Source organism: Gobio gobio (assembly GCF_949357685.1).
Source record: "Gobio gobio genome assembly, chromosome: 10".
Taxonomy (NCBI): Eukaryota; Metazoa; Chordata; class Actinopteri; order Cypriniformes; family Gobionidae; genus Gobio; species Gobio gobio.
In genome coordinates, this window is record NC_137116.1 from 27,164,304 (window position 1) to 27,184,522 (window position 20,219).

General features: G+C 35.2%; 2 protein-coding genes across 2 annotated transcripts; both read left to right on the forward strand.

Moving 5' to 3' along the window:
- Positions 1-979: 979 nt before the first annotated feature.
- LOC307132891 (HLA class II histocompatibility antigen, DP alpha 1 chain-like) lies at positions 980-6,354 on the forward strand. The gene is made up of 5 exons (XM_079827489.1): positions 980-1,151; positions 2,177-2,380; positions 3,248-3,493; positions 3,688-3,972; positions 4,307-6,354. Exons 2-5 carry the CDS (start codon positions 2,323-2,325, stop codon positions 4,426-4,428), a joined length of 711 nt encoding a protein of 236 aa, XP_079683615.1. The 5' UTR covers positions 980-1,151; positions 2,177-2,322; the 3' UTR covers positions 4,429-6,354.
- Positions 6,355-7,823: 1,469 nt separating this feature from the next.
- On the forward strand, positions 7,824-10,479 carry LOC307133271 (H-2 class II histocompatibility antigen, E-S beta chain-like). The gene is made up of 5 exons (XM_079828239.1): positions 7,824-8,091; positions 8,437-8,712; positions 9,195-9,476; positions 9,659-9,772; positions 10,034-10,479. Exons 1-5 carry the CDS (start codon positions 8,028-8,030, stop codon positions 10,054-10,056), a joined length of 759 nt encoding a protein of 252 aa, XP_079684365.1. The 5' UTR covers positions 7,824-8,027; the 3' UTR covers positions 10,057-10,479.
- The last annotated feature ends 9,740 nt before the right edge of the window (positions 10,480-20,219 follow it).

Below are 20,219 nucleotides of genomic sequence, written 5' to 3' on the forward strand. Positions count from 1 at the left end.
GGTGCTCTTGGATGCACGCTTGCATGCGAGTGGCACAGCGAATGGAGAGCTGGATGAATTTCTCAAGGCCGATGGAGTCCTCGCATGCAGCGAGATGCAGCCGTACCTGAGGTTCTAATCCTTACCGATACGTCGTTATCAACGCCTGTTCATTCCATCCGCTGACTGCTGCAAGCGTTCTGAATTGCAAACCATAATCGTAAATAGACATGGATCCTTGTTTTAAATTATAAAGTTTCTCACCAGCTGAAGAATCTGTGATCGGTTTCCCAAACACTTCCCGGAAGTGGGAAATAAACGCTGAGTAGGATTGCGTTACTGCGCCCTGTTGTGACCAGATGGAATTGGCCCACATCAATGCTTTGCCGCTGAGCTGAGAGATGATGAATGCAATTTTATATGTGTCGCTCGGGTACAGGTGCGGCTGCATCTCCAGGACCAGTGTGCATTGGAATCCGCTGCAATCCTCCGCCGATCCTGAGTAGGGCGCCGGTTTGGCCATGGGACTTGCATACGGAGGTAGTGAAGGAGGACTGTTGACAGAGTTGCTGGTGTTCGCTGGTGCAGGTGAAGGGACAGTAACTGGAGTGGGTGGTGGAGGAAATGTGCGCCGAAGCGCATCCACCAGTTCTTGAAAGGGATCCGGCTGGCTCATACTGGGTCTTCTGTTCTGGTCCGGTCTTCTGTTACAGTACACAGGAGGCAGACACAGACGTAACAGGTAATGGTAGTTTATTTGACCACAGTAGAGCAGATGAAGTAACACAGGTGAGTAAACTGGTTGTAGATAGACGTTGAATGGATATGATAGAGATAGTGACTGTCCTTTGTTTTGCAGATAGATGAACGTTGGAGCTTGGAGATCGCTGGAGAACTTAGGAGCTGACTGGAACACACCCACACAGCAGACGAGGAACACAAAGGGAAGGAGACACGCTGGAGACAGGTAAGTATTCGAAGAGAAGTCCTTGAGGTAAGCATAGCACAGAGTATATGCGAACGAGACCGGACATGGAGTGCTGTGTGAGTGTGTGTTATATAGTGCTGGTGATGAGTGCCGTCATGAGGTGCAGGTGATGGTGATCAGTATTCAGGAGATGGCGTGCGTTGTGATTGGTGGAGGTTGGAACCTGACGTGTCTGTGACAAATGGTAAGTAGTGTTAAATTCACTTGTATTTATGTATATTGATACACTGTTACTATTTCATGAAACTATCAAAGTTAACAAAACCCAAGTGCCACTACAGGCCTATTATGTGTTAAGTGTAGGCTGGCGAAATGGTGACGTGAAAGGATTTTATTATATTACCATTTTTGTATATTATGCAGCATTATGAAAGAAGTCTCTTATGTTCATCAAGCCTGCTTTAATTTGATAAAAAACAGCAATATTGTGAAATATTATTAAAATAATGGTTTTCTATTTTAATATAATTTATGTGATCACAGCTTGATTTTCAGTATCATTACTCCACTCTTCAGTGTCACATGATCATTCAGAAATCATTCTAATATGAGGATTTAATGTCAATGATGGAAACTGTGATACTCTTTTCAAGATTGTTGGATTAATAAAAAGTTAAAAAGAACATAATGTAATAATATTTCACAATATTAGGCTACTGTTTTTTCTGTATTTTTGATTAAATAAATGCAGGCTTGATGAAGGATATATATATATAAATATAAATATATATATATATATATATATATATATATATATATATATATATATATATATATATATATATATATATATATATATATATATATATATATAGCCCCTTTTTTACATTTGAGCCCCTGCCCCTGAAGAACTCTCTGCACGGCCCTGTTAACTACCAAACACATCAGTAACAGAACATCATGGTAACACTTTACAATAAGGTTGTATTAGTTAATGCATTAGTGAGCATGAACTAACCATGAACAACCCCTCTGTTCAGCATTAGTTAATCTTTGTAAATGTTATAGTTAATAAAAAATACAGCTGTTAATGTTAGTTCACAGTGCATTAACTAATGTTAACAAGATTTTAACAATGTAAATAAATAAATGTAAATAAATAAATGCTTTAAAAGTGCAGGTCATTATTAGTTCATGTTAACTAATGTTGTTAACTAATGTTAACTAATGAACCTTCTTGTAAAGTGTGACCAACATAATTTTACCTAGATACAGTGATGTCAGGGTAGGGGTCAATTTCTGATTGGATGCTGTGATTGGGAGGCTTCTACATTACCAGGGATCAGCAGCTCTACCTACTATTCACTCCAGGACTGTTTGATATGGTGTTTTCTCTACTCACCTCTGAATGAACAATGGAGATGTATGGTGTTCTGCTTATGCTCACTGTTATTGTGAGTACTGCGACTCAAGGTAAGTCAGAAACTAAAATGATATTTGGAGATTTATAAAGTTAAAGTAGATATGCAAGTATGAATTAAATTCCCTAAACAAAATTCCCTGATCAAAATTAAATTCCCTAAAAGTTGTTTGAGGATGTTTGTCTGGTACCCAAAACTAGTCAACAGTAAGTCTCGTCTGATACCCAAATAAGCAACGTCACTGTATTTTGTCTGATATCGAAACTGTATTAACAGCCATCTATCAGCCTAAGAAGCAGACAGAGTAAGCCATGGGGAAGAGCAGAAAGCAAGAGATTAACTAATTTTAGTTAAGTTTTTTTCAATGCTCAGTCAAATATTATCTGGCTAGCACAAATTATTATTATTATTATTATTATTATTATTATTATTATTATTATTATTATTATTATACCAAAGCAATGAAAAATGCTTATGTGTCATTAAAAACATTGAAATGGAGACATTCTCTTATCCCTAACTTGTTTGTGAAGACAACACAGTACACAATATAAGATTTAACAGTAATGGAAAAATAATATAACATGATTTCAATGAATGAAACAGTGAAATGAGTAAAAATGGATAATGGATTAAAAACGTATATTAAATTATTATATAATTAAATGGCAATGTAATTAATGGATATATAAAAAAAACAACACATGTATGGTGGTTCTCTTGAAGGTTGCTTCAAAGAATCCATAGATCCTCCAGTATTTTTTTTTAGGTTTGAGAAACAATTACTATGTTGTTTTAAATTGTTTGTTTCTAAATGTTATAACTGTACTGATTGCACATCAGATAAAGTTCATCCTTTGTTTTTCATCCATACTGTTTATCCATTCTGGCTAATATCATGACTCTTTATCTGTTTCAGTTGAGCACAGGGATTTTACATTCATTGGATGTTCTGATACAGAGAAAGAATATTTGATTGGCTTTGATGGAGAGGAAGAGTACCATACAGACTTCATTAGAAAAGAAGGAGTAGTGACAGTGCCTGACTTTGCAGATCCTTACAGCTTTGCTGGAGGTATTGAGACTGATCTTGCTCAAATAGAGGTCTGCAAACAAAACTTAGCCACAGACATCAAAGTTTACAAACCCTCGTTTGAACAACTAGGTAAGACACACATTGCATATACTTATTATATTTTTACATGATGGATATAGATATATAGTAATCTGAAGCTTACTTTTTTGGAGATGTGCAAAGAAACCAGCTGCTGAAATTACAACCAATATAAACAAGATTTTGGTTTGCAAGATTTTTTTCCTTTTTTTTTCGTGTCAGCGCCTATTTCTGTGTGTTCACAGACCCCCCAGATACTTCCATCTATTCAAAAGATGATGTGGTGCAGGACGTTGAGAACACCCTCATCTGTCATGTGACTGGATTCTTCCCTCCACCTGTCAATGTCTCATGGACTAAAAACAATCAGATTGTGACAGAAGGCATGGGTCTAAGCCAGTACCGCAGAAAAAGTGACGGCACATTCAACATCTTCTCTACTTTGAAGTTCACGCCAAAAGAAGGAGACATTTACAGCTGCACTGTGAACCACAAATCCATTCAAAGCCAACCTAAAACCAAAACATGGGGTGAGAAACTGCTTCATGTAGATTCAGGGGATGTACAATTCTAATTGTTCCTAAATTCTTTGCTTTAGATCAACTTCAACTGATATATCATCTTAAAAAAATGAGGGCAAACATGACATATCCTAAAAATTAACTTCTTGAGAAGTTGTTTGGAAAGATTATGTAGACATTAATCATAAACACAGTGTCATAAATACAGTTAATTGGCCATATCTAGGAAAAATTAGGACGAAAATGTCAAAAGTAAAACTCTACAGTAAACTTTACAGTAAACATTAAATATATACTTTCACATTCTGTGACACATGCATCATCATGTGCTTGTGTGTTTCAGAAGTGGACGTTGCCCTCCCAAGTGTTGGTCCAGCTGTGTTCTGTGGAGTGGGTCTGACTCTGGGGCTACTGGGAGTCGCTACTGGAACCTTCTTCCTCATTAAAGGAAACAACTGCAACTGACATCCCTGATTTAAAAATGAACACATTCTTATTTTGTAATTCAGATTTTTTTTAGTACTTAATTAACTTCTTTTGTGTACTCTCCTCCAATGAAATTTCTCTAAATTAAGCTTGTTTCTCTAAATTTTGGTTCTAAAAACTATAATTTTGTGTGCCATTGAACATGACAGTTAATGTTCAAATTTGACTGGGGTCCTAGTCGAATTATTGTTCTGACACAGCATGATTTTCTTCAATTTGTTCAAATATTTGTCCAAATATAATAAGTGATCTAAATTTCATTTTTCTATCTGCAACATGCCATGCAACGTTTTGAGGTGCATTTATTAGAAGGTCACTAAAATAGTGGGTCCTCACCTTGACCTAATAATAATGAAAATATAATTCACCCTTTAGTTTATGGTTTTCATAAAGTCAATGTTCTACTGTACAGTTCTACAGTACATATGTTTTACAGTACAAGTTAATGTCCACAAACACAGGGATCTGATATTAAACAAAGTTAAAACTTAAATTAAACACCGGAAAAACAATATTCTTTTACTGCACATTTATCACATTTGTTTATATATAACATCAACTCACATTCTATACATTTATATGTCTTCAACACTGTTTATTTGCCAAATTATCTGTAATTGCTTAAAGATGATGATGATGTTTTTTTTATTTAAAATTTTCTTGCATTTTAGCCTTTATTGGACAGAACAGTTGAAGAGAGACATGACATAGTGACCTTGAATCACAAGATCACAAGAGGACTTTGAACTCGGGTTGCCCAAAGCATTGCTGTGCTATATGTCAGAGTGACTCTCTGATAATAATAATGATAGTTTTGAAAAACCGAAATGCAGATAATACCCAACAAATCCTTAGACACACACAGACCAAACTATTTTTAAAATTATATACATTTCATAGACTTTCATTGTTTTTATATCAGGTGAATGCTATCTCAACCCCCCTAAAGTGAACCCTCACAAAAACCTGTGCACATCATTAGATTTAAAGAGTAACACCATCTGGACCATTTATTGGCCTTTTTATTGAAGACGAAATGTAAAACAGTTTCTATGACATTTTACCATATTAGTGAGGACACTTGGCCCTCACAAGTATAGAAAAACCTGTATACACACACACACACACACACACACACTTTAATTGTATTGTATATTTTTGCAACTAATAAATCCTTTTGACATCCAAAATTTTCTTTCGGTGTTTATTTTTGTGACACATTTTGTCAAGTGAAAGCAATGTCTTGAAATATACCTTTAAAATATTTTGGTTACATTTTATTCTACTGACTATAAGTACTTTGCAACTACATGTCAATTCATTTTCATTTATAGTAGACTGTTATGGTTAGTTGAATAAGTTGACATGTAGTTGCCTATAGTCAGTAGAATGTCTGTTGGGGAGCATCAAAATAAAGTGTTTGCAGGTATTAAGCAGACAGTCTACTAATGAGAGTTAGTTGACATGTAGTTGCAAAGTTACTTAGTGGAATGTCTAAAGTGGACCATCCAAATAAAGTGTTAACATATTTTTTATTTGCTTTGGTACTATTTTTACTGCATGCCTTTAATTGAATTTTTATGTCAATTTGGTTAGGTGATATGAGTGTATTTTATAATATAACAACTGTAAATTACAGTACTTTAACATCTAATTTAACATCAATCAGCATCTCTAAAAATGATATGAAAAATATTCTTCCGAAATTGTTTGATACTGAATAACCACATTTTTAAAATATCTAAATTGAAAGACAATCATTTTGTTGTATTTTGGTTATTAAATTAAATGTCCTGAATACAATGTCACAATTGTATTATGTATTTAAAACAATGATTATGTGAAAGGAAAACAAATTAATAAACAAACAAATAAATAAATACATGTTCTGCATGTTTTAAATTAATTTACTTGCCATGTTACAAGTATGATCAGTTTTTGTTTTTGTAAGATTTTATTATGAAGACAAAATTTTCTCATTTGTGAAAAAAAATCAATTAAGAAATTATTGTATAATTACTATGCATAGTTTTATGAGCTCATATTGTTTCAGAGACTTCATATTTGTAGCCTACTAAAAAAAATTGCTACACTGCAGGACTATTTCAGGACAATTTTTTTTTTTTTGACCGATTTCATACATTTCTCCAAACTCTGGTCAAAATTCTCAGAACAATTAACAAAACTAATGAAATCTGATGCTAACTACTACTGCAAATTCACTCAGTTTGCTCCTGAACATCCTGTGGAAATTGATTTTAAACTCACTGAGTTTATTACTCACTGCGTGCATGGCCCAGAGTTAGCACTGTGACAGCACATTTCTCTTCTCTTCTCCTTTTTTTTGGAGCCAGCTTCATAAATATAAATGTATTTATAATGTCTTGCGCTGCCTTCCAACTCCAAAGTATAGAAACAAAACATTAAATGAAAAACAATAGCTTGTAAAGCAATTGTGTGCTTTTTATACTCTAACAAAGTGGTATCTTAATGCTTTCAAGCAGGATGAAATTTCTCGTCGATTGAATGACATGGTCATTTAGGGTGGCTCTCATCTCATTTGAAAACCTGTCTGTTCCCCTATCCCTCTTCCTCTCCCTCTATTCTTATATCCTGGCCCTTACATTTACATTAATGCATTTAGATTCCTTTATCCAAAGAGGCTTACAAATGTCAGTGTCCTCCGTCTCTATCATTGGCAACACTGATATCTGCAGATATTGGTTGGCTGCATGTAATAAATGTTGTAAAAACATTTGATACATTTTGTTGCACAGTGTTTTGAGAAGATTATAAAGAATTTAGATGGATATGTTAATTGTTTCATGAGCATTGACAATAGTTTGGAGAAATGTATAAAATATCTGAGAGACACTGTAAGTGAACAGCAAAAAGCATAGGGGGTTAAAATATATAAAACTTGAGAAAAGGGACCAGCATCTGAAAACATACACTTTCTCTGTAGAGAGAGGATACTTTGGACAGCCATTTATACACCTAAAGGAGACAGTTGTTGTAGATATTAGATAAGATTGTGTATACTGCCAAACATGCGAAGGACTCCAGCAGTACAGGAACAACTGGATGGTTTATTTTGAAGGGTTTTCAAAGAAAATGCTTGTTTGGAGCATTTCATTGCAGATTATTTTATAAACCAGGCACAAATAAATGAAATAATACATTACAATATACAATTTATATATTTGTGGTATAACTTTTGTATATCTTCAAAGACATATCTAGTCCTCCAGGAGCAGAGACTACTGAAATCAGACTTTTAGAATAAAGGCCATTATGATAAAGTAAAATGGTTCTTGTTCCTTTTTTTAAAGAGATAAAATACATATAAATTATTTGTATATTTTTTTAAGTGCATTGTTATGCCTATATACACATACATTTTATGCACACACACAGTAATTGTCCAATGAAAACAGGAAAATGAAAGCAGTTTTCCACCTAGCAACACTTGACCTTTATGTGAGTAGAAGCTGATTTGCCGGATTATTTAGACATCTACCACAAGAACAAGGCACTGAGAGAAAGTTCTCCATTTGGCATATTCATAGACTGTAAATATGTCACTGCTAAAACTCTTGATTTTTCATCCCATATTGATGCTGTCAGCATTTTTTGGAACAGGCAAGTACAATGAAACATTGAGCAAAATGAATGATTTATTTAATCAACAAACCTGTGATTTATACATTTTAATGAGTTTTTATCTTTGATATAGTTTTTTTTATGTCTTTGCTGTTGATTCAATTGCCTTTCTTTTATAAAACATGGTCATGAATATTCCAGAAAATAAGAGTCAGATGAGCCAGTAGTTGTGGTGTCTCTCTTTGTATCTATAGCACACAGTAACTAGACTACACCAAAACAAAGTAATAGTAAATAGCAGATTAATACAGGTACTTTTGTTTTAATGACTTACATGCAGTTATACAAAAACTGATGATCAAACACTCTGATTTTATGTTTCAGCTGATGGATTTTATGAATACACATTTACTGAATGCGTCTACAGTACCAGTGATTACAGTGATATGGTGTATCTTGACTCATATTCCTTCAATAAAGTTGTGGATGTACAGTTCAACAGCACTGTGGGTAAGTTTGTGGGGTACACTGAGGAAGGAGTGAAGTATGCAGAGGACTGGAACAAAGATAAGGCCGATCTGGAGCAATGGAAAGCTCAGGTGGACGCATTCTGCATACCTAATGCTCAGATCTTTGACTCAGCTGTCCGTGATAAAGCAGGTGAGTGCTACAAGACTCTTACTGCATAATAAACATTTCTACCATGTGTGTCCACTGGTGCAGAAGAAACCCACTTAAAATGCATTAAAACAGAGGTCTGTTGCTTTGGTGGTGGTGTGTCTGCACAATGTGGTTGTCTTCAGTGATCTATAATTGTTTTTAATAAAAAATCAATAGAATATTACAACTTTACACAGGGGTTATTTTACCAAATTTTAACTTTCTGTTTTTTTTCCCCCTCTCCAAACGTAATAATATAAGGAAACATGTATGGTCTTTTGTTCAACAACCCATTTCTGAATCTTTAGAAAATACTTTATAGTTCATGTAATAAAATGTTGTTCATATACTTAATTTAATTCATTCAAGTACTATAGCTACTTTTCCCCTCATGTATTTTTAATTATTTGTGTTATACATTAGAATACTTTAAGGTAATGTTTGATAATTCTGGTTTTATTATGTTTTTTTTTCTGGTTTAGTAAAACCAAAGGTTAAGATCAGTTCGGTGAAGCAGGCTGAAGGCAATCATCCAGCTGTGTTGATGTGCAGCGCATATGAATTCTACCCTGAAAAAATCAAAGTGTCCTGGCTGAGAAATGGTGAAGTGGTGACCACAGACGTGACCTCAACAATGGAGATGGCTGATGGAGATTGGTACTATCAGATCCACTCTGAGCTGGAATACACCCCTAAATCTGGAGAGAAGATCTCCTGTATAGTGGAGCACGCCAGCTCAACTCAACCTATTGTTGAAGACTGGAGTAAGACGAAACATTTACTTTACAGTCATTCCTTTAGTAATGGATTTGACATATGTATGGGAGCAAATTGAAAATATGGAAATTACTTTATTACACTTGCAAAACTAAACAAATATTAAACGTAAATATTGAGAATGTACTATTATCATTCACTAACAGATCATGATTTCTGTACCCCACAGATCCCTCTATGCCTGAGTCTGAGAGGAATAAAATCGCCATCGGGGCGTCTGGTCTGGTGCTGGGAATCATCATAGCAGCTGCTGGTCTCATTTACTACAAGAAGAAATCAACAGGTCAGTGAAGATTAGAGCAAACTCTGGCCCTCGAGGTCCACTTTCCAGTTTAGCTCCAACCCTAATCAAACAAACCTGAACAAGATAATCAAGGTCTTTATGATTTCTAGAAGCAACAGGCAGGTGACTTTTATCAAGGTCATCAAGGTTTGATCAAGCCAAACACTGCAGGACCTTGAGGGCCAGAGTTGAGAATTCCTTATAATATCATGTCTGTACATTCATCTAACTTTTCAATAAATTGTTATTTTACTTTGTCAGGGAGGATCCTGGTACCAAACTGACAACAGTAAGTCTAATGATGCCAACTGAAAGAGGACCTCCTTGTATCACTGATGCATTCTCTTTATGTCACATCTTTCAAACTCCTTATACTGAACTTTTATTTTGTTTTTTTACTTTAATAATTAAAGTAATAATGAAAATTTTAAAAATAGCACCAAACCTACTTACATGACTTGTATTTGAGCATCTCTATGTAATGTTGGTAGTGATAAAATAACAGGTATTTTATTATGTGTAGTAATGATTTAGCTTGAACTCTCTAGAGCTGATCACATGCGGATGGAAGCAATGTGAATGATGATGTTATAAATGTTTTCAATCAATATTGTCATACCAGTTAGAACTATTATGAAACCAATAAAAGCTTTGATTTGAGTCAGATAGGCAGCATTCACAGACAGATTGAACTTTTCCTCCCTTTTTAAGAAAATATATCAGAAGAAAACAATATGTAATGTTGTGTAAAATGTTAAAAAACTGCATTGTCCTTTGCATAGTAAATGAAGTGCAAACATTTATTAATGGAACTTTACCACCCCCTACTGTCATTATTGTTAATTGTGCATATAGTTTCCAGTGTGATTGCTTAGTTTAAATAATCTTACTAATACTACTGTTACTTTCAGAAAAACATCCATAAAATATGCAAAATCATATGGAGGATTTTTTTTTAATCTGTACATTTCAGTTCTAAATAAATATTTCTATACAAAAATTGTTTTCTTTTGCTTATTTAAGTCCTTTTTCCTATTTCCCAACATTTTTCTTCATATTAAGTGCTTTACAATGTATTAAATAAACTGCCTAACTAAGTCTATAAAGGCGTATAAAGGTCATGGGTTTGATTCCCAAGGAATAAATTAACTAATAAAATGTATACATTGAATGCAATGTTTGTCAAGTATGAATAAAAGTGGCTTGCAAAATGCATAAATGCAAATAAAGAAAAAAGGCTAATATCGTAATTACCATAATTATTAATTATTACCAATACCATAATTAGGCCTACCATTCGGAATCAATTGGCATACACACCGTTGCATAGGAATTTTTGTATCACAAAATATAGGAAACAATGTACCTATTATCAAAACTATTAATCATGAGAATGGGCCAAGATCAGATGGCATTTATTATTTTATTTTATTTCACATTGTGGCAGTAATTACTGGCACACATTTAAGCACTGTTTGTCTATTTCAATGCAGTGAATTATTTCCTGGCCATATCAGCTCATAATCCAACCTTCTTTGAGTTCTAAAGTTAGGAATGGCCAACGAGAGCTCAATTCAAATGTAGACTCCATAACAGCATTTTTATGGATTTAGAGCTTTAACCTCTTTAATTTTATAGTTAGCTTGAATAGATTTAAACATTGGTCAATTCAGTTCTCCATTCTATTTTCCTGTTTACGAATGACCAACTCCAATTTACCTAGAAACCAATGACATAACAGAAACATGTACTCTCATTGGCTAGAAGCTCTCCAAACCGTTTAAAAAAAAAAAAGTATTTATTGTGATCAACTGTTCAATATTTGTTTTATATGAAAGGAAAAGGGCTAATACCAACTGAGAAGTGAAATATTCTGGCACATGGCAGCATGGGGATGTTTTTCAGCAACAGGTTAGAAGGTTTATCTGAACCAAAGGAAAGATGACTGGTCAAATTATATAAACATGACTAAAGATGACATTTGAGTAGATATATATACTGTAAATCAAAATTATTCCATTGCAAATCAGGTTTATTGGCACATTCACAATTTACAATGAATAAATTATAATACAATTTATAATTTAAATTATAATATAATATAAACAATTATAATTGAAATAGACTGCTTGTAAGTCCTTTTTTTGTAAGTCCTTCCATTGGATGGAAAAAAATACAATTGAAGTCAATAGTGCCCCACAAAGCTTTGGTTACCGACATTTTTCAAAATATCTTCTTTTGTGTTCAACAGAACAAAGAAATTCATTCAGGTTTGGAGCAACCTGAGGGTGAGTAAATGATGACAGAATTTTAATTTTTGGGTGAACTATCCCTTTAATGAGAGGGAGAAGAACAGTGGAGATGCGAGATGAGGGGAGAGAAGTAGAGGGTATAGGACGAGGAGAAGGAGCAAGAAGAGTTGTGCTTGTTCAACTGCATTATGTTTTTTTTCCACACATTTATCTATACTGGGTCGTCCAGTCCTGCTCCCTTACTCTGAGTACAAGATGAATGCACTCATTCTTCATAATAACAGGAGAAGAGGGAGAAATGTGATTCGCCATTATGCCAAAGGCAACATCACTATGTGTCAACCAGTGGTGTTGTGGCACACAATGTTGTTTTAGGGCCATATAACACTGAAAGGCTCCAAAATGTTTAAACTCCCTCAATGATAGCCTCTTTCTCCAGGGTGATCAAGACCAAATGGAGCAACATTTTGTAGTGTTTTTTTTGTAGGGTTTTTTTTGTACAATGTCCAATTCCACCATTCATGGCACAGGAGTGGTTTGAGCATCACCCACATCTCAGGATGGTGTTCCTTCCACCCAATTCTCCTTTACTAAATCCAATTGAAGAGTCCATCTGCTCTTGGAGATGGAAAGTGTATAACAAGCAAACCTTACAACCAAGACCACCATTGCATAGGTTGAATGAATACACGATACTTCTTCAAGCAACCAAAAATGCCAGTGGAGAGGTTGAGAAACGATGTCAAGGATGGATCCAGCATTCACTGCGTTCTGTGACAAAATTCTCTGGCCAGATGTTATTGCGAGGAAAGATCAGTTTTGGGTGAAAACTCATATTTATACTCAACTAAACTATTCATTAAAGAACCTCATGGTAAACATGTATTTTCATGTATTTGTGTATCGACAACCGAATTTGTTATCAAATAAACAGAAAACACACTTGTAGTTTTGATGTTAGTATTTATATGTAATAAATGCATTACTGATAAAATGCAGTGCCTCATTATGCAGTAAATAATTCATTTTATATTTGTTTTGAGAGTGATTAAATTAATTTAAGGAAAGGTGTGAAATCAAGAAAAACTAACTGGGTTCAGGTTTGTTCTTTTTCAACAGTTTTTTTTTTTTTTTTTTACATGAGCACATGGTGTGAAATGCTGAATTTGTGTTGAAGTTTTGAAAAAGGTTTAATAGATTTAAAACACGTGTGAAACACGATTTGTTTATAGGTTTGAGATTTTTATTTTTATTTATTTTTTGGCAAATGTGATTATGTTTTGGGATATTTGGCTAGGTTTTTGTGAGAAAAACTGTACTGTAAGATATACAATGTATGTTACATGTGTCAGGGTTCTCCTCTGACAGCTCTGTATGTTTTGTCTTTGTTTAATGTGTCTTTGTTTGTGTTGTGCATGAACACATGGCTTTGTCTTGGTTTGTGTTTGCCATGTGCTCCCTGTGTCCTGCCTCCTTGTTTCCTGTTACCACGCCCCCTTGTTTAGTCCTTGTCTAGTCCTCATTGATTAACTGATTGTGTGCTCACCTGTTCCTTGTCTGAGTGTGCTCACCCTTTCCTCATGTTTTCTGCTCCTTGTTTGTCTGAGTGTGTTCACCTGTTCCTCATGTTCTCTGCTCCTTGCTTGTCTGAGTGTGTTCACCTGTTCCTCTTGTTCTCTGCTCCCTTTATAAGGTGTGTTCTTTCCCTCATGTGGTTGCTGGTTCGTTATACGTTATACCTACGTGTGTTATACTAGTAGTGCTAAGTGTTTGTGCTGCCTTTTGGTCTTGTCTCCTCTTGTTTTCTGTCTCTAGTTCCTGTCCTGCAAGTAGAGCTTCCCTGGCAGCTTGCTCTTCTTGCCTTAGCTGAAAGCTTGGTGAGTTTCCTGATATGACCTGACTGCATTACCTAGGAATCCTGCCTGGCCATCGCTGGTATCCTCTGGTCTCATGCTGCTCTGTCAGAACTGCTCTCCCGTCTACCACCTTCTGGAGCTAGTTATTGTGGCTGCTCTTCCTGCCTGTGATTGTGCTCCTAACCCGCCTACTGTTTGGACTGTTCACCTCCTCACCATTTCTTGTCATTTCTGCTGTTTGTCAATAAATCCCTGATCACTCATTCCTGCATTTGAGTCCTCTCTTGTAGAATCGTGACAACATGACCCCCATGTAATGTATAACCAAACATGTTTTTTGAAACAAAAGTTGGCCTGAGAAAATCCTAAAGCTTAAAGCTTAACGTTTTCATTTAACTCCCAAGGTTATATAAGGTATGTTAATTTACTTTAACATACCATTTGATTGTTTTTATTTTTTATTAGGATTTTGATGACTACCTGATATTATAGATAACAGAAAAAATAAATAAATAAATAAAGATATTAGGCTTTTGTATATTTTGCTACAATAATAATATTAGTGTTTCTGTAACAGTGTTTAGACTACAGCATATAATGCAGACAAGTCAAACCAAAATGAGAGTTACTTTCACACGATTAGGGAAGTTTGGTTTCAACATTGGGATGTTCACTATTGTTTGAGGAAATATGAAATACCACAGATCTAAATATGTTATGCAAGCTTGTCTGTGTGTATGACTGCCATGGAGATTTGGGGATGTTACATACAGGTTTAACTTCCACAGGTTTGGTCTCACCAGGCCACACCACGACTATAACACTGATTGTTTACCACTGTATCATGTTATAAGGGTTAATAAATTGTATGTATTTTTTGAATAGTTGAATATAATAAAGGCATGTTATCAGCAAATTAGGAGTTATTTTTTCACTATTACAAAATACCGATGTTTGTTACTTTTAAAATATGAAGGCGATCATATTTAAAATGCTGATCACATGCTGACTTTGATTCAGCTGTTTGAATGACTCTGGGGACTTTTCCAAACTGGTTTAACCAAACTGTTAGCTAGCTATACCTGGTTTCACCACATGCTTATCCTCAAAAGAATTTGTTTGTATTTATACAGCCCTGTCACATATACAAGAAATAAAGTGCACATATACAATCACATTTACAATAAATGAATTAGGAGTATACCATTCGGATTAAATTGGCATACACACCATTGCGGAAACAATGTACCTATTATCAAAACTATTAGTCATGAGAATGGACCAAGATATTTTGTATTTATTTTATTTCACATTGTGGCAGTAATTACTGGCACACATTCAAGCACTATTTGTCTGTCTATTCCAATGAAGTGAATTATTTCCTGGCCCTATCAGCTCATAATCCAACCTTCTTTGAGTTCTAAAGTTAGGAACAAGCAATAAGAGCTCAATTCAAATGTAGACTCCATAACAGCATTTTAATGGATTTACAACTTTAACCGCTTTCATTTTGTAGTTTACTTGAATAGATTTAAACATTGGTCAATTCAGTTCTCTATTCTATTTCCCTGTTTGTGAATGACCAACTCCAATTTACCAAGAAACCAATGACATAACAGAAAAATGTACTCTCATTGGCTAGAAGCTCTCCATCTTCTCCATCCCGTTTTTTTTTTAATAAATCAAATGCATTTATTGTGATCAACTGTTCTATATTTGTTTTATATGAATAAGGTCACTTACAAAAACATGCAAAAATAAATAAAAAATAATCTGACCCTCCATCACCCCCAGTGGTTCCCCAGTCAACTGATCTTAAAATATTTGCAATCAAAGCAATGAATTACTTATTTTATCACATCTATAAAATCATTTAAAGAAAAATAAATACATATGTAAATGAATGAAATAAGAAGGTGTAAAGGTTACCAACCCGGTTACATAAAAGTAAAAAAGCTTGTTTGCTGTACACTTTGTCACATAGCAGCTTTTAGACATTGTTCTGTTTTTTGTTATAAGTATGAAAAGACAAGGATGCAGCCTCACGCAATACAAAGTCAATGGAGAGCCTTGGATTGCCCCCCCCCCCCCCGGTGTGGGCGTGGCCTAAATACGCTCTGTCTCTATTAAACCTAAATTTGAACCATCATCAAGAGCAGCTGGTTGCATTGTTATATTATTCATATCAGACAATTTTCTGATCATATCAGACAATGTAGATGAAATCTTCTCCCAAAACTCATAATACTTTACACATTATCACTCCATATGCATAAATGCTACCACTTGTTGTTAAGGACAAACACTGCAGTGGGGATTTGGAGATAGACAGACTGTACGTTTTCTGACATGTCCAATATAATATAAAAGTCCCTCACCCTTCAATAGCAGCCTCTTCGCAAAGTCTCCATTATATTGTGACAAGATCACAAAATAATCCACCTTTCCGCTCTTTCCTAAATTTGTGATGATGCTGATTTTTGTAATGATTTTATATTTAGGTCAGTGGTCTGTTTACACTTGAGATTTAATTACCTTAACAAGCCTCAGTACCATTTTTGATTTAGCATATTTCAACCATTTAACTTTATCAATGTTTGTTACATGCTTTAATATCAGATAAATCTGGCATAAATTTTATTATAGATTGTGTAATTGATTTGAAGTGGTTCCTTCACTATTTATAGATATCGATATTACTATAGACACTATTAGACTTAGTATTTTTTTCAAAGGCCCTTTCAAAGAGTCTTGTCTTTAAAAAAGGCTTCCAGTCTTCACCAACTTAAATCTACCTAGATACTGATGACATCTAAATTCCATCCTCTCATTGGTAAATCAGTGGCAGAAGAAACTTCTTCAAACTGGTTTGTGGCTGAAGTTTCACATGAACAACTACAAAGTAAACTGAAAGCTGTAGAACAGTTTGTTAGTTTCCCCTTAAAGCTTTTTTTAATTTTTTATTATTTAATTTAATTTTTTTATTGAATGGAATATGCTGTGTGATTGTATACTTTTAAGAACTCCACATGTCTTTTTTTCCCCCAGTAAAAGTGATATTGTTGAAAACAGTGGCGGTTCTAGACCACGGTAACTATGGGGGCCAGGCAGGGGCCACTTGTGCTTTTAGGGGGCACACGTTAACATTTATCTTAACCAGTAGAAAATTAGGTAGTTCACCTAAAAATTCTATCACTATTTACTCACCCCCATGTCGTTCCAAATAGGACTTTCTTATGTTGAACACAATATTAACTTATTTATTTTATTAAACTGTTGTATACGATCAGTAGGCCTATCGCATTTGCACTCATGCTATTCTGGGTAGAAAAACAGAACTTGTGTGATATTGCACTCGTTACTCATGTTATATTGCTTATACTGTAGTCCATATCATGATGTAAATGTGAGGGCGTTTTCACACTGGCAGTTTAGTTCGAATAATTGGTAATGTGAAAGTTGTCATGCGGACCCGGGTGAGCTGAGCTCAGGGGAACTGAATTCGAGACTGCCTGAAGGAGATGGTCTGAGCTCGGTTGCGCAAATTGCGCTCGAGCTGTGCTGCGATTCATGGGAATGTGAAAGCAAGCTAATACGACTAGCGGGCCAGTGGCGGACCACTGGAGGCAAAGTTGGCGGCCCACCGGCGGCCCGCTGGCATTTTGCTCATCGTTTTCCTAGCGGACCACCGGCGGCAGCCACCACTTTTCCGACAGTGGTCCGCTACCAAGCCGCTGGTTTATAATAAATGTTTTCTGGCCACCCACGGACGATCCACGGGTCATATGATTCACAACTGGGTAATTATAGTTAGATCCAATATAATATTATTTTATGCAATAATGAATCAAAAACAAAGTACACAACTGCTAATAACCATTGTATATTTTTCTTTTTTTGGATAGAGGCAACACAAATGCGTAGCTAAACAAATGGAAATAAACATAAAATAACTATAAACATTATGATAGTCTATTCAAAATATGTACTTTTGTTAATATATATATATATATATATATATATATATATATAAAACAGGATACATAAGATTGTATTATATAGCCTATTATAAGATTAAGACTCGGGTGCGCAAGAAAAGTAACCTGCGCATGCATTTCATCAGATGACGATGTATATAGTTCAATACAACACGTGTAAGGGATGATAGTGTTGATGATTTACCTTGGATACGAGCGAGAGGGAGCCTGCGGTGTATTCGCGGTGTAGAACGCGCTCTGACGCGGACCACAACAAACATGCCCAGTGTAAAAACGCTCTGAGACTAAAACTCAGGGGCATTTCTGCCGCATATCTTGAATTTTATGGACATTCTAGAAGCACTGAAATGGTTTGGTTAACGACATTCTAACTAATACAGGTTTTGGAACAACACAAGGGTGAGTTACATTAGGTGTTTCTATTTTCTTTTTGGGGGAACTAACCCTTTAATTTATTCCCAGATTATTGAAAGTCTTTTATTTGGCCATGTACTGTATCACTCTGTCTGCAGTCTCTACACGTGAAGTAAAATCATTTCAAGTTCATTTATTTATTTGAAAAGTAATGTATCTGTAATATGATCATGCATGCTCAATTTATAAAAGTAAAACTAAACCATTTATTTTACATGTTTTGTAGCCTACCTGCTTTCTGTTAGCAGACTCTTCGCAAAGTTAGCATAGGCATAAAAACAAACATCTAATACTCTATAAGCAACACTGGACAATTGGATAAAAAATATTATTTCTCGCTATATGTGAACAAGACTGAAATTACATTATTTTCTGTATCTTTTCTCGGGTATGCCTATCTCTGTCATATTCGCACATGAACGGTTCTTTCATTGCGTTGGTCATAATTTATCTTTGGCTGCATCTTCCTAATTCGGAATATGATCAAAGATTACATATGGGACGTGTTCGGAGAAATTAGCCATTGAAAAAATATATTTTAACTACCAGTAGCCTAAATGAACTTAATGGAATTCAAAGTCGTCAAGTCAGTAAAATTAATCTCCAGTAGCTATCACTGCTGCGTATGGGTGAAGTTACACACAACACAACGTGTATAAAGAGATCTTATTTTATCTATAATCAAGTGCGTAGCAACCGCTATAGCCCGCGTTTTACAACTATTTGAGCGAATGCAGACTGAGTGACGAATCATTCATAAACAGACATCACTTGCGCGCCACAGCACGCAGCCTCCTCATTGCTTCTCTGCATTGGTTATTGGTTATGACACAATAAAGTGCTCTTTTCATCACACACCGCCACAGCAAAAAACGCACATTGCAACCAGTTTCAGAAAATTGTTTGGTGCGATGTGATTCCAAATTTACGGGGGCCAGAGGGGGGGCCAAGCTTGTTGACACGGGGGCACCGGCCCCCCTGGCCACCCCCTTAGAACCGCCACTGGTTGAAAATAGGCCTACTGTTCACAGCATTTGAAGAAGGTTGAAGTTCATAGGGTTTTAAAAGAGTAGACATTTTATGATATCATTAGATCCAAGTTAAGACCTTATTTTGAACATAAAACATTTTCTTATTTGTGAAGGAACTTTACATTTGTGGTGAACAACTTGAATTGTTTACAATCAGTAAAAAAGTGCTTCTGTTTTTAATATGACATATTACAGTTTTTTACAATCGCTATGACAATTGTTTCAATACTTTTAACAAATTTCCTAAACTCTTAACGCAGTTAGCACAACATCTGTCTGTGTAGGCTATACAATTAACACATTTATTGTTGCTTTTACACAAAATGCATATAGGTAACACAAATTTTAAATGCTTCAACTTCTTTTACACACAAGCTCTACCAAGACCAAAACAATGCATTTTTACTGCCAAATTTACCAATGCTTTAACACTGTATGTCAAAACAGATAACGCCTTGCTCTAAACCCTAACCTTACAGGCTAAAGTCAAGGTAAACAGCTGTTCATATTGAGAATTGAAACACAAATATATCCCTTGTATTTTATTCCATTGGTACTGATAAACAGCTGATTGAATTTGTGCAAATATATAAATCACAGCTGATTCCCATCTAGGAATTGTTCAGGTGTTGATGTTCTTTCAATCACATGACCATATGGTACACAGTAAAAGAGGGCCTATTTGGGCTTATCTTGTGTGAAAAAGGAACAATATAGAGCAACACAAAGAAAGACATAAAAAGGCCTGCATGAGGGAGAGCAAGACGAGTACCAGGACAAGGGAGAGGAGTGGGACAAGGGCAAGGGAGTGGAATGCCTGGACAAGGGCAAGGTAGAATTAGGGTAACTGATGAAATAAGAGCTACTATCATAGACCATGTCATAAACCACAAGCT

Excerpts from the sequence above, each read along its gene's own strand:
- LOC307132891 (XM_079827489.1), top strand. The coding sequence starts at position 2,323 with ATGGAGATGTATGGTGTTCTGCTTATGCTCACTGTTATTGTGAGTACT. Across the intron at positions 2,381-3,247 it reads TGTGAGTACTGCGACTCAAG|TTGAGCACAGGGATTTTACA; the intron begins GTAAGTCAGAAA and ends TATCTGTTTCAG. Across the intron at positions 3,494-3,687 it reads ACCCTCGTTTGAACAACTAG|ACCCCCCAGATACTTCCATC; the intron begins GTAAGACACACA and ends GTGTGTTCACAG.
- LOC307133271 (XM_079828239.1), top strand. The coding sequence starts at position 8,028 with ATGTCACTGCTAAAACTCTTGATTTTTCATCCCATATTGATGCTGTCA. Across the intron at positions 8,092-8,436 it reads GTCAGCATTTTTTGGAACAG|CTGATGGATTTTATGAATAC; the intron begins GCAAGTACAATG and ends TTTATGTTTCAG. Across the intron at positions 9,477-9,658 it reads ACCTATTGTTGAAGACTGGA|ATCCCTCTATGCCTGAGTCT; the intron begins GTAAGACGAAAC and ends TGTACCCCACAG.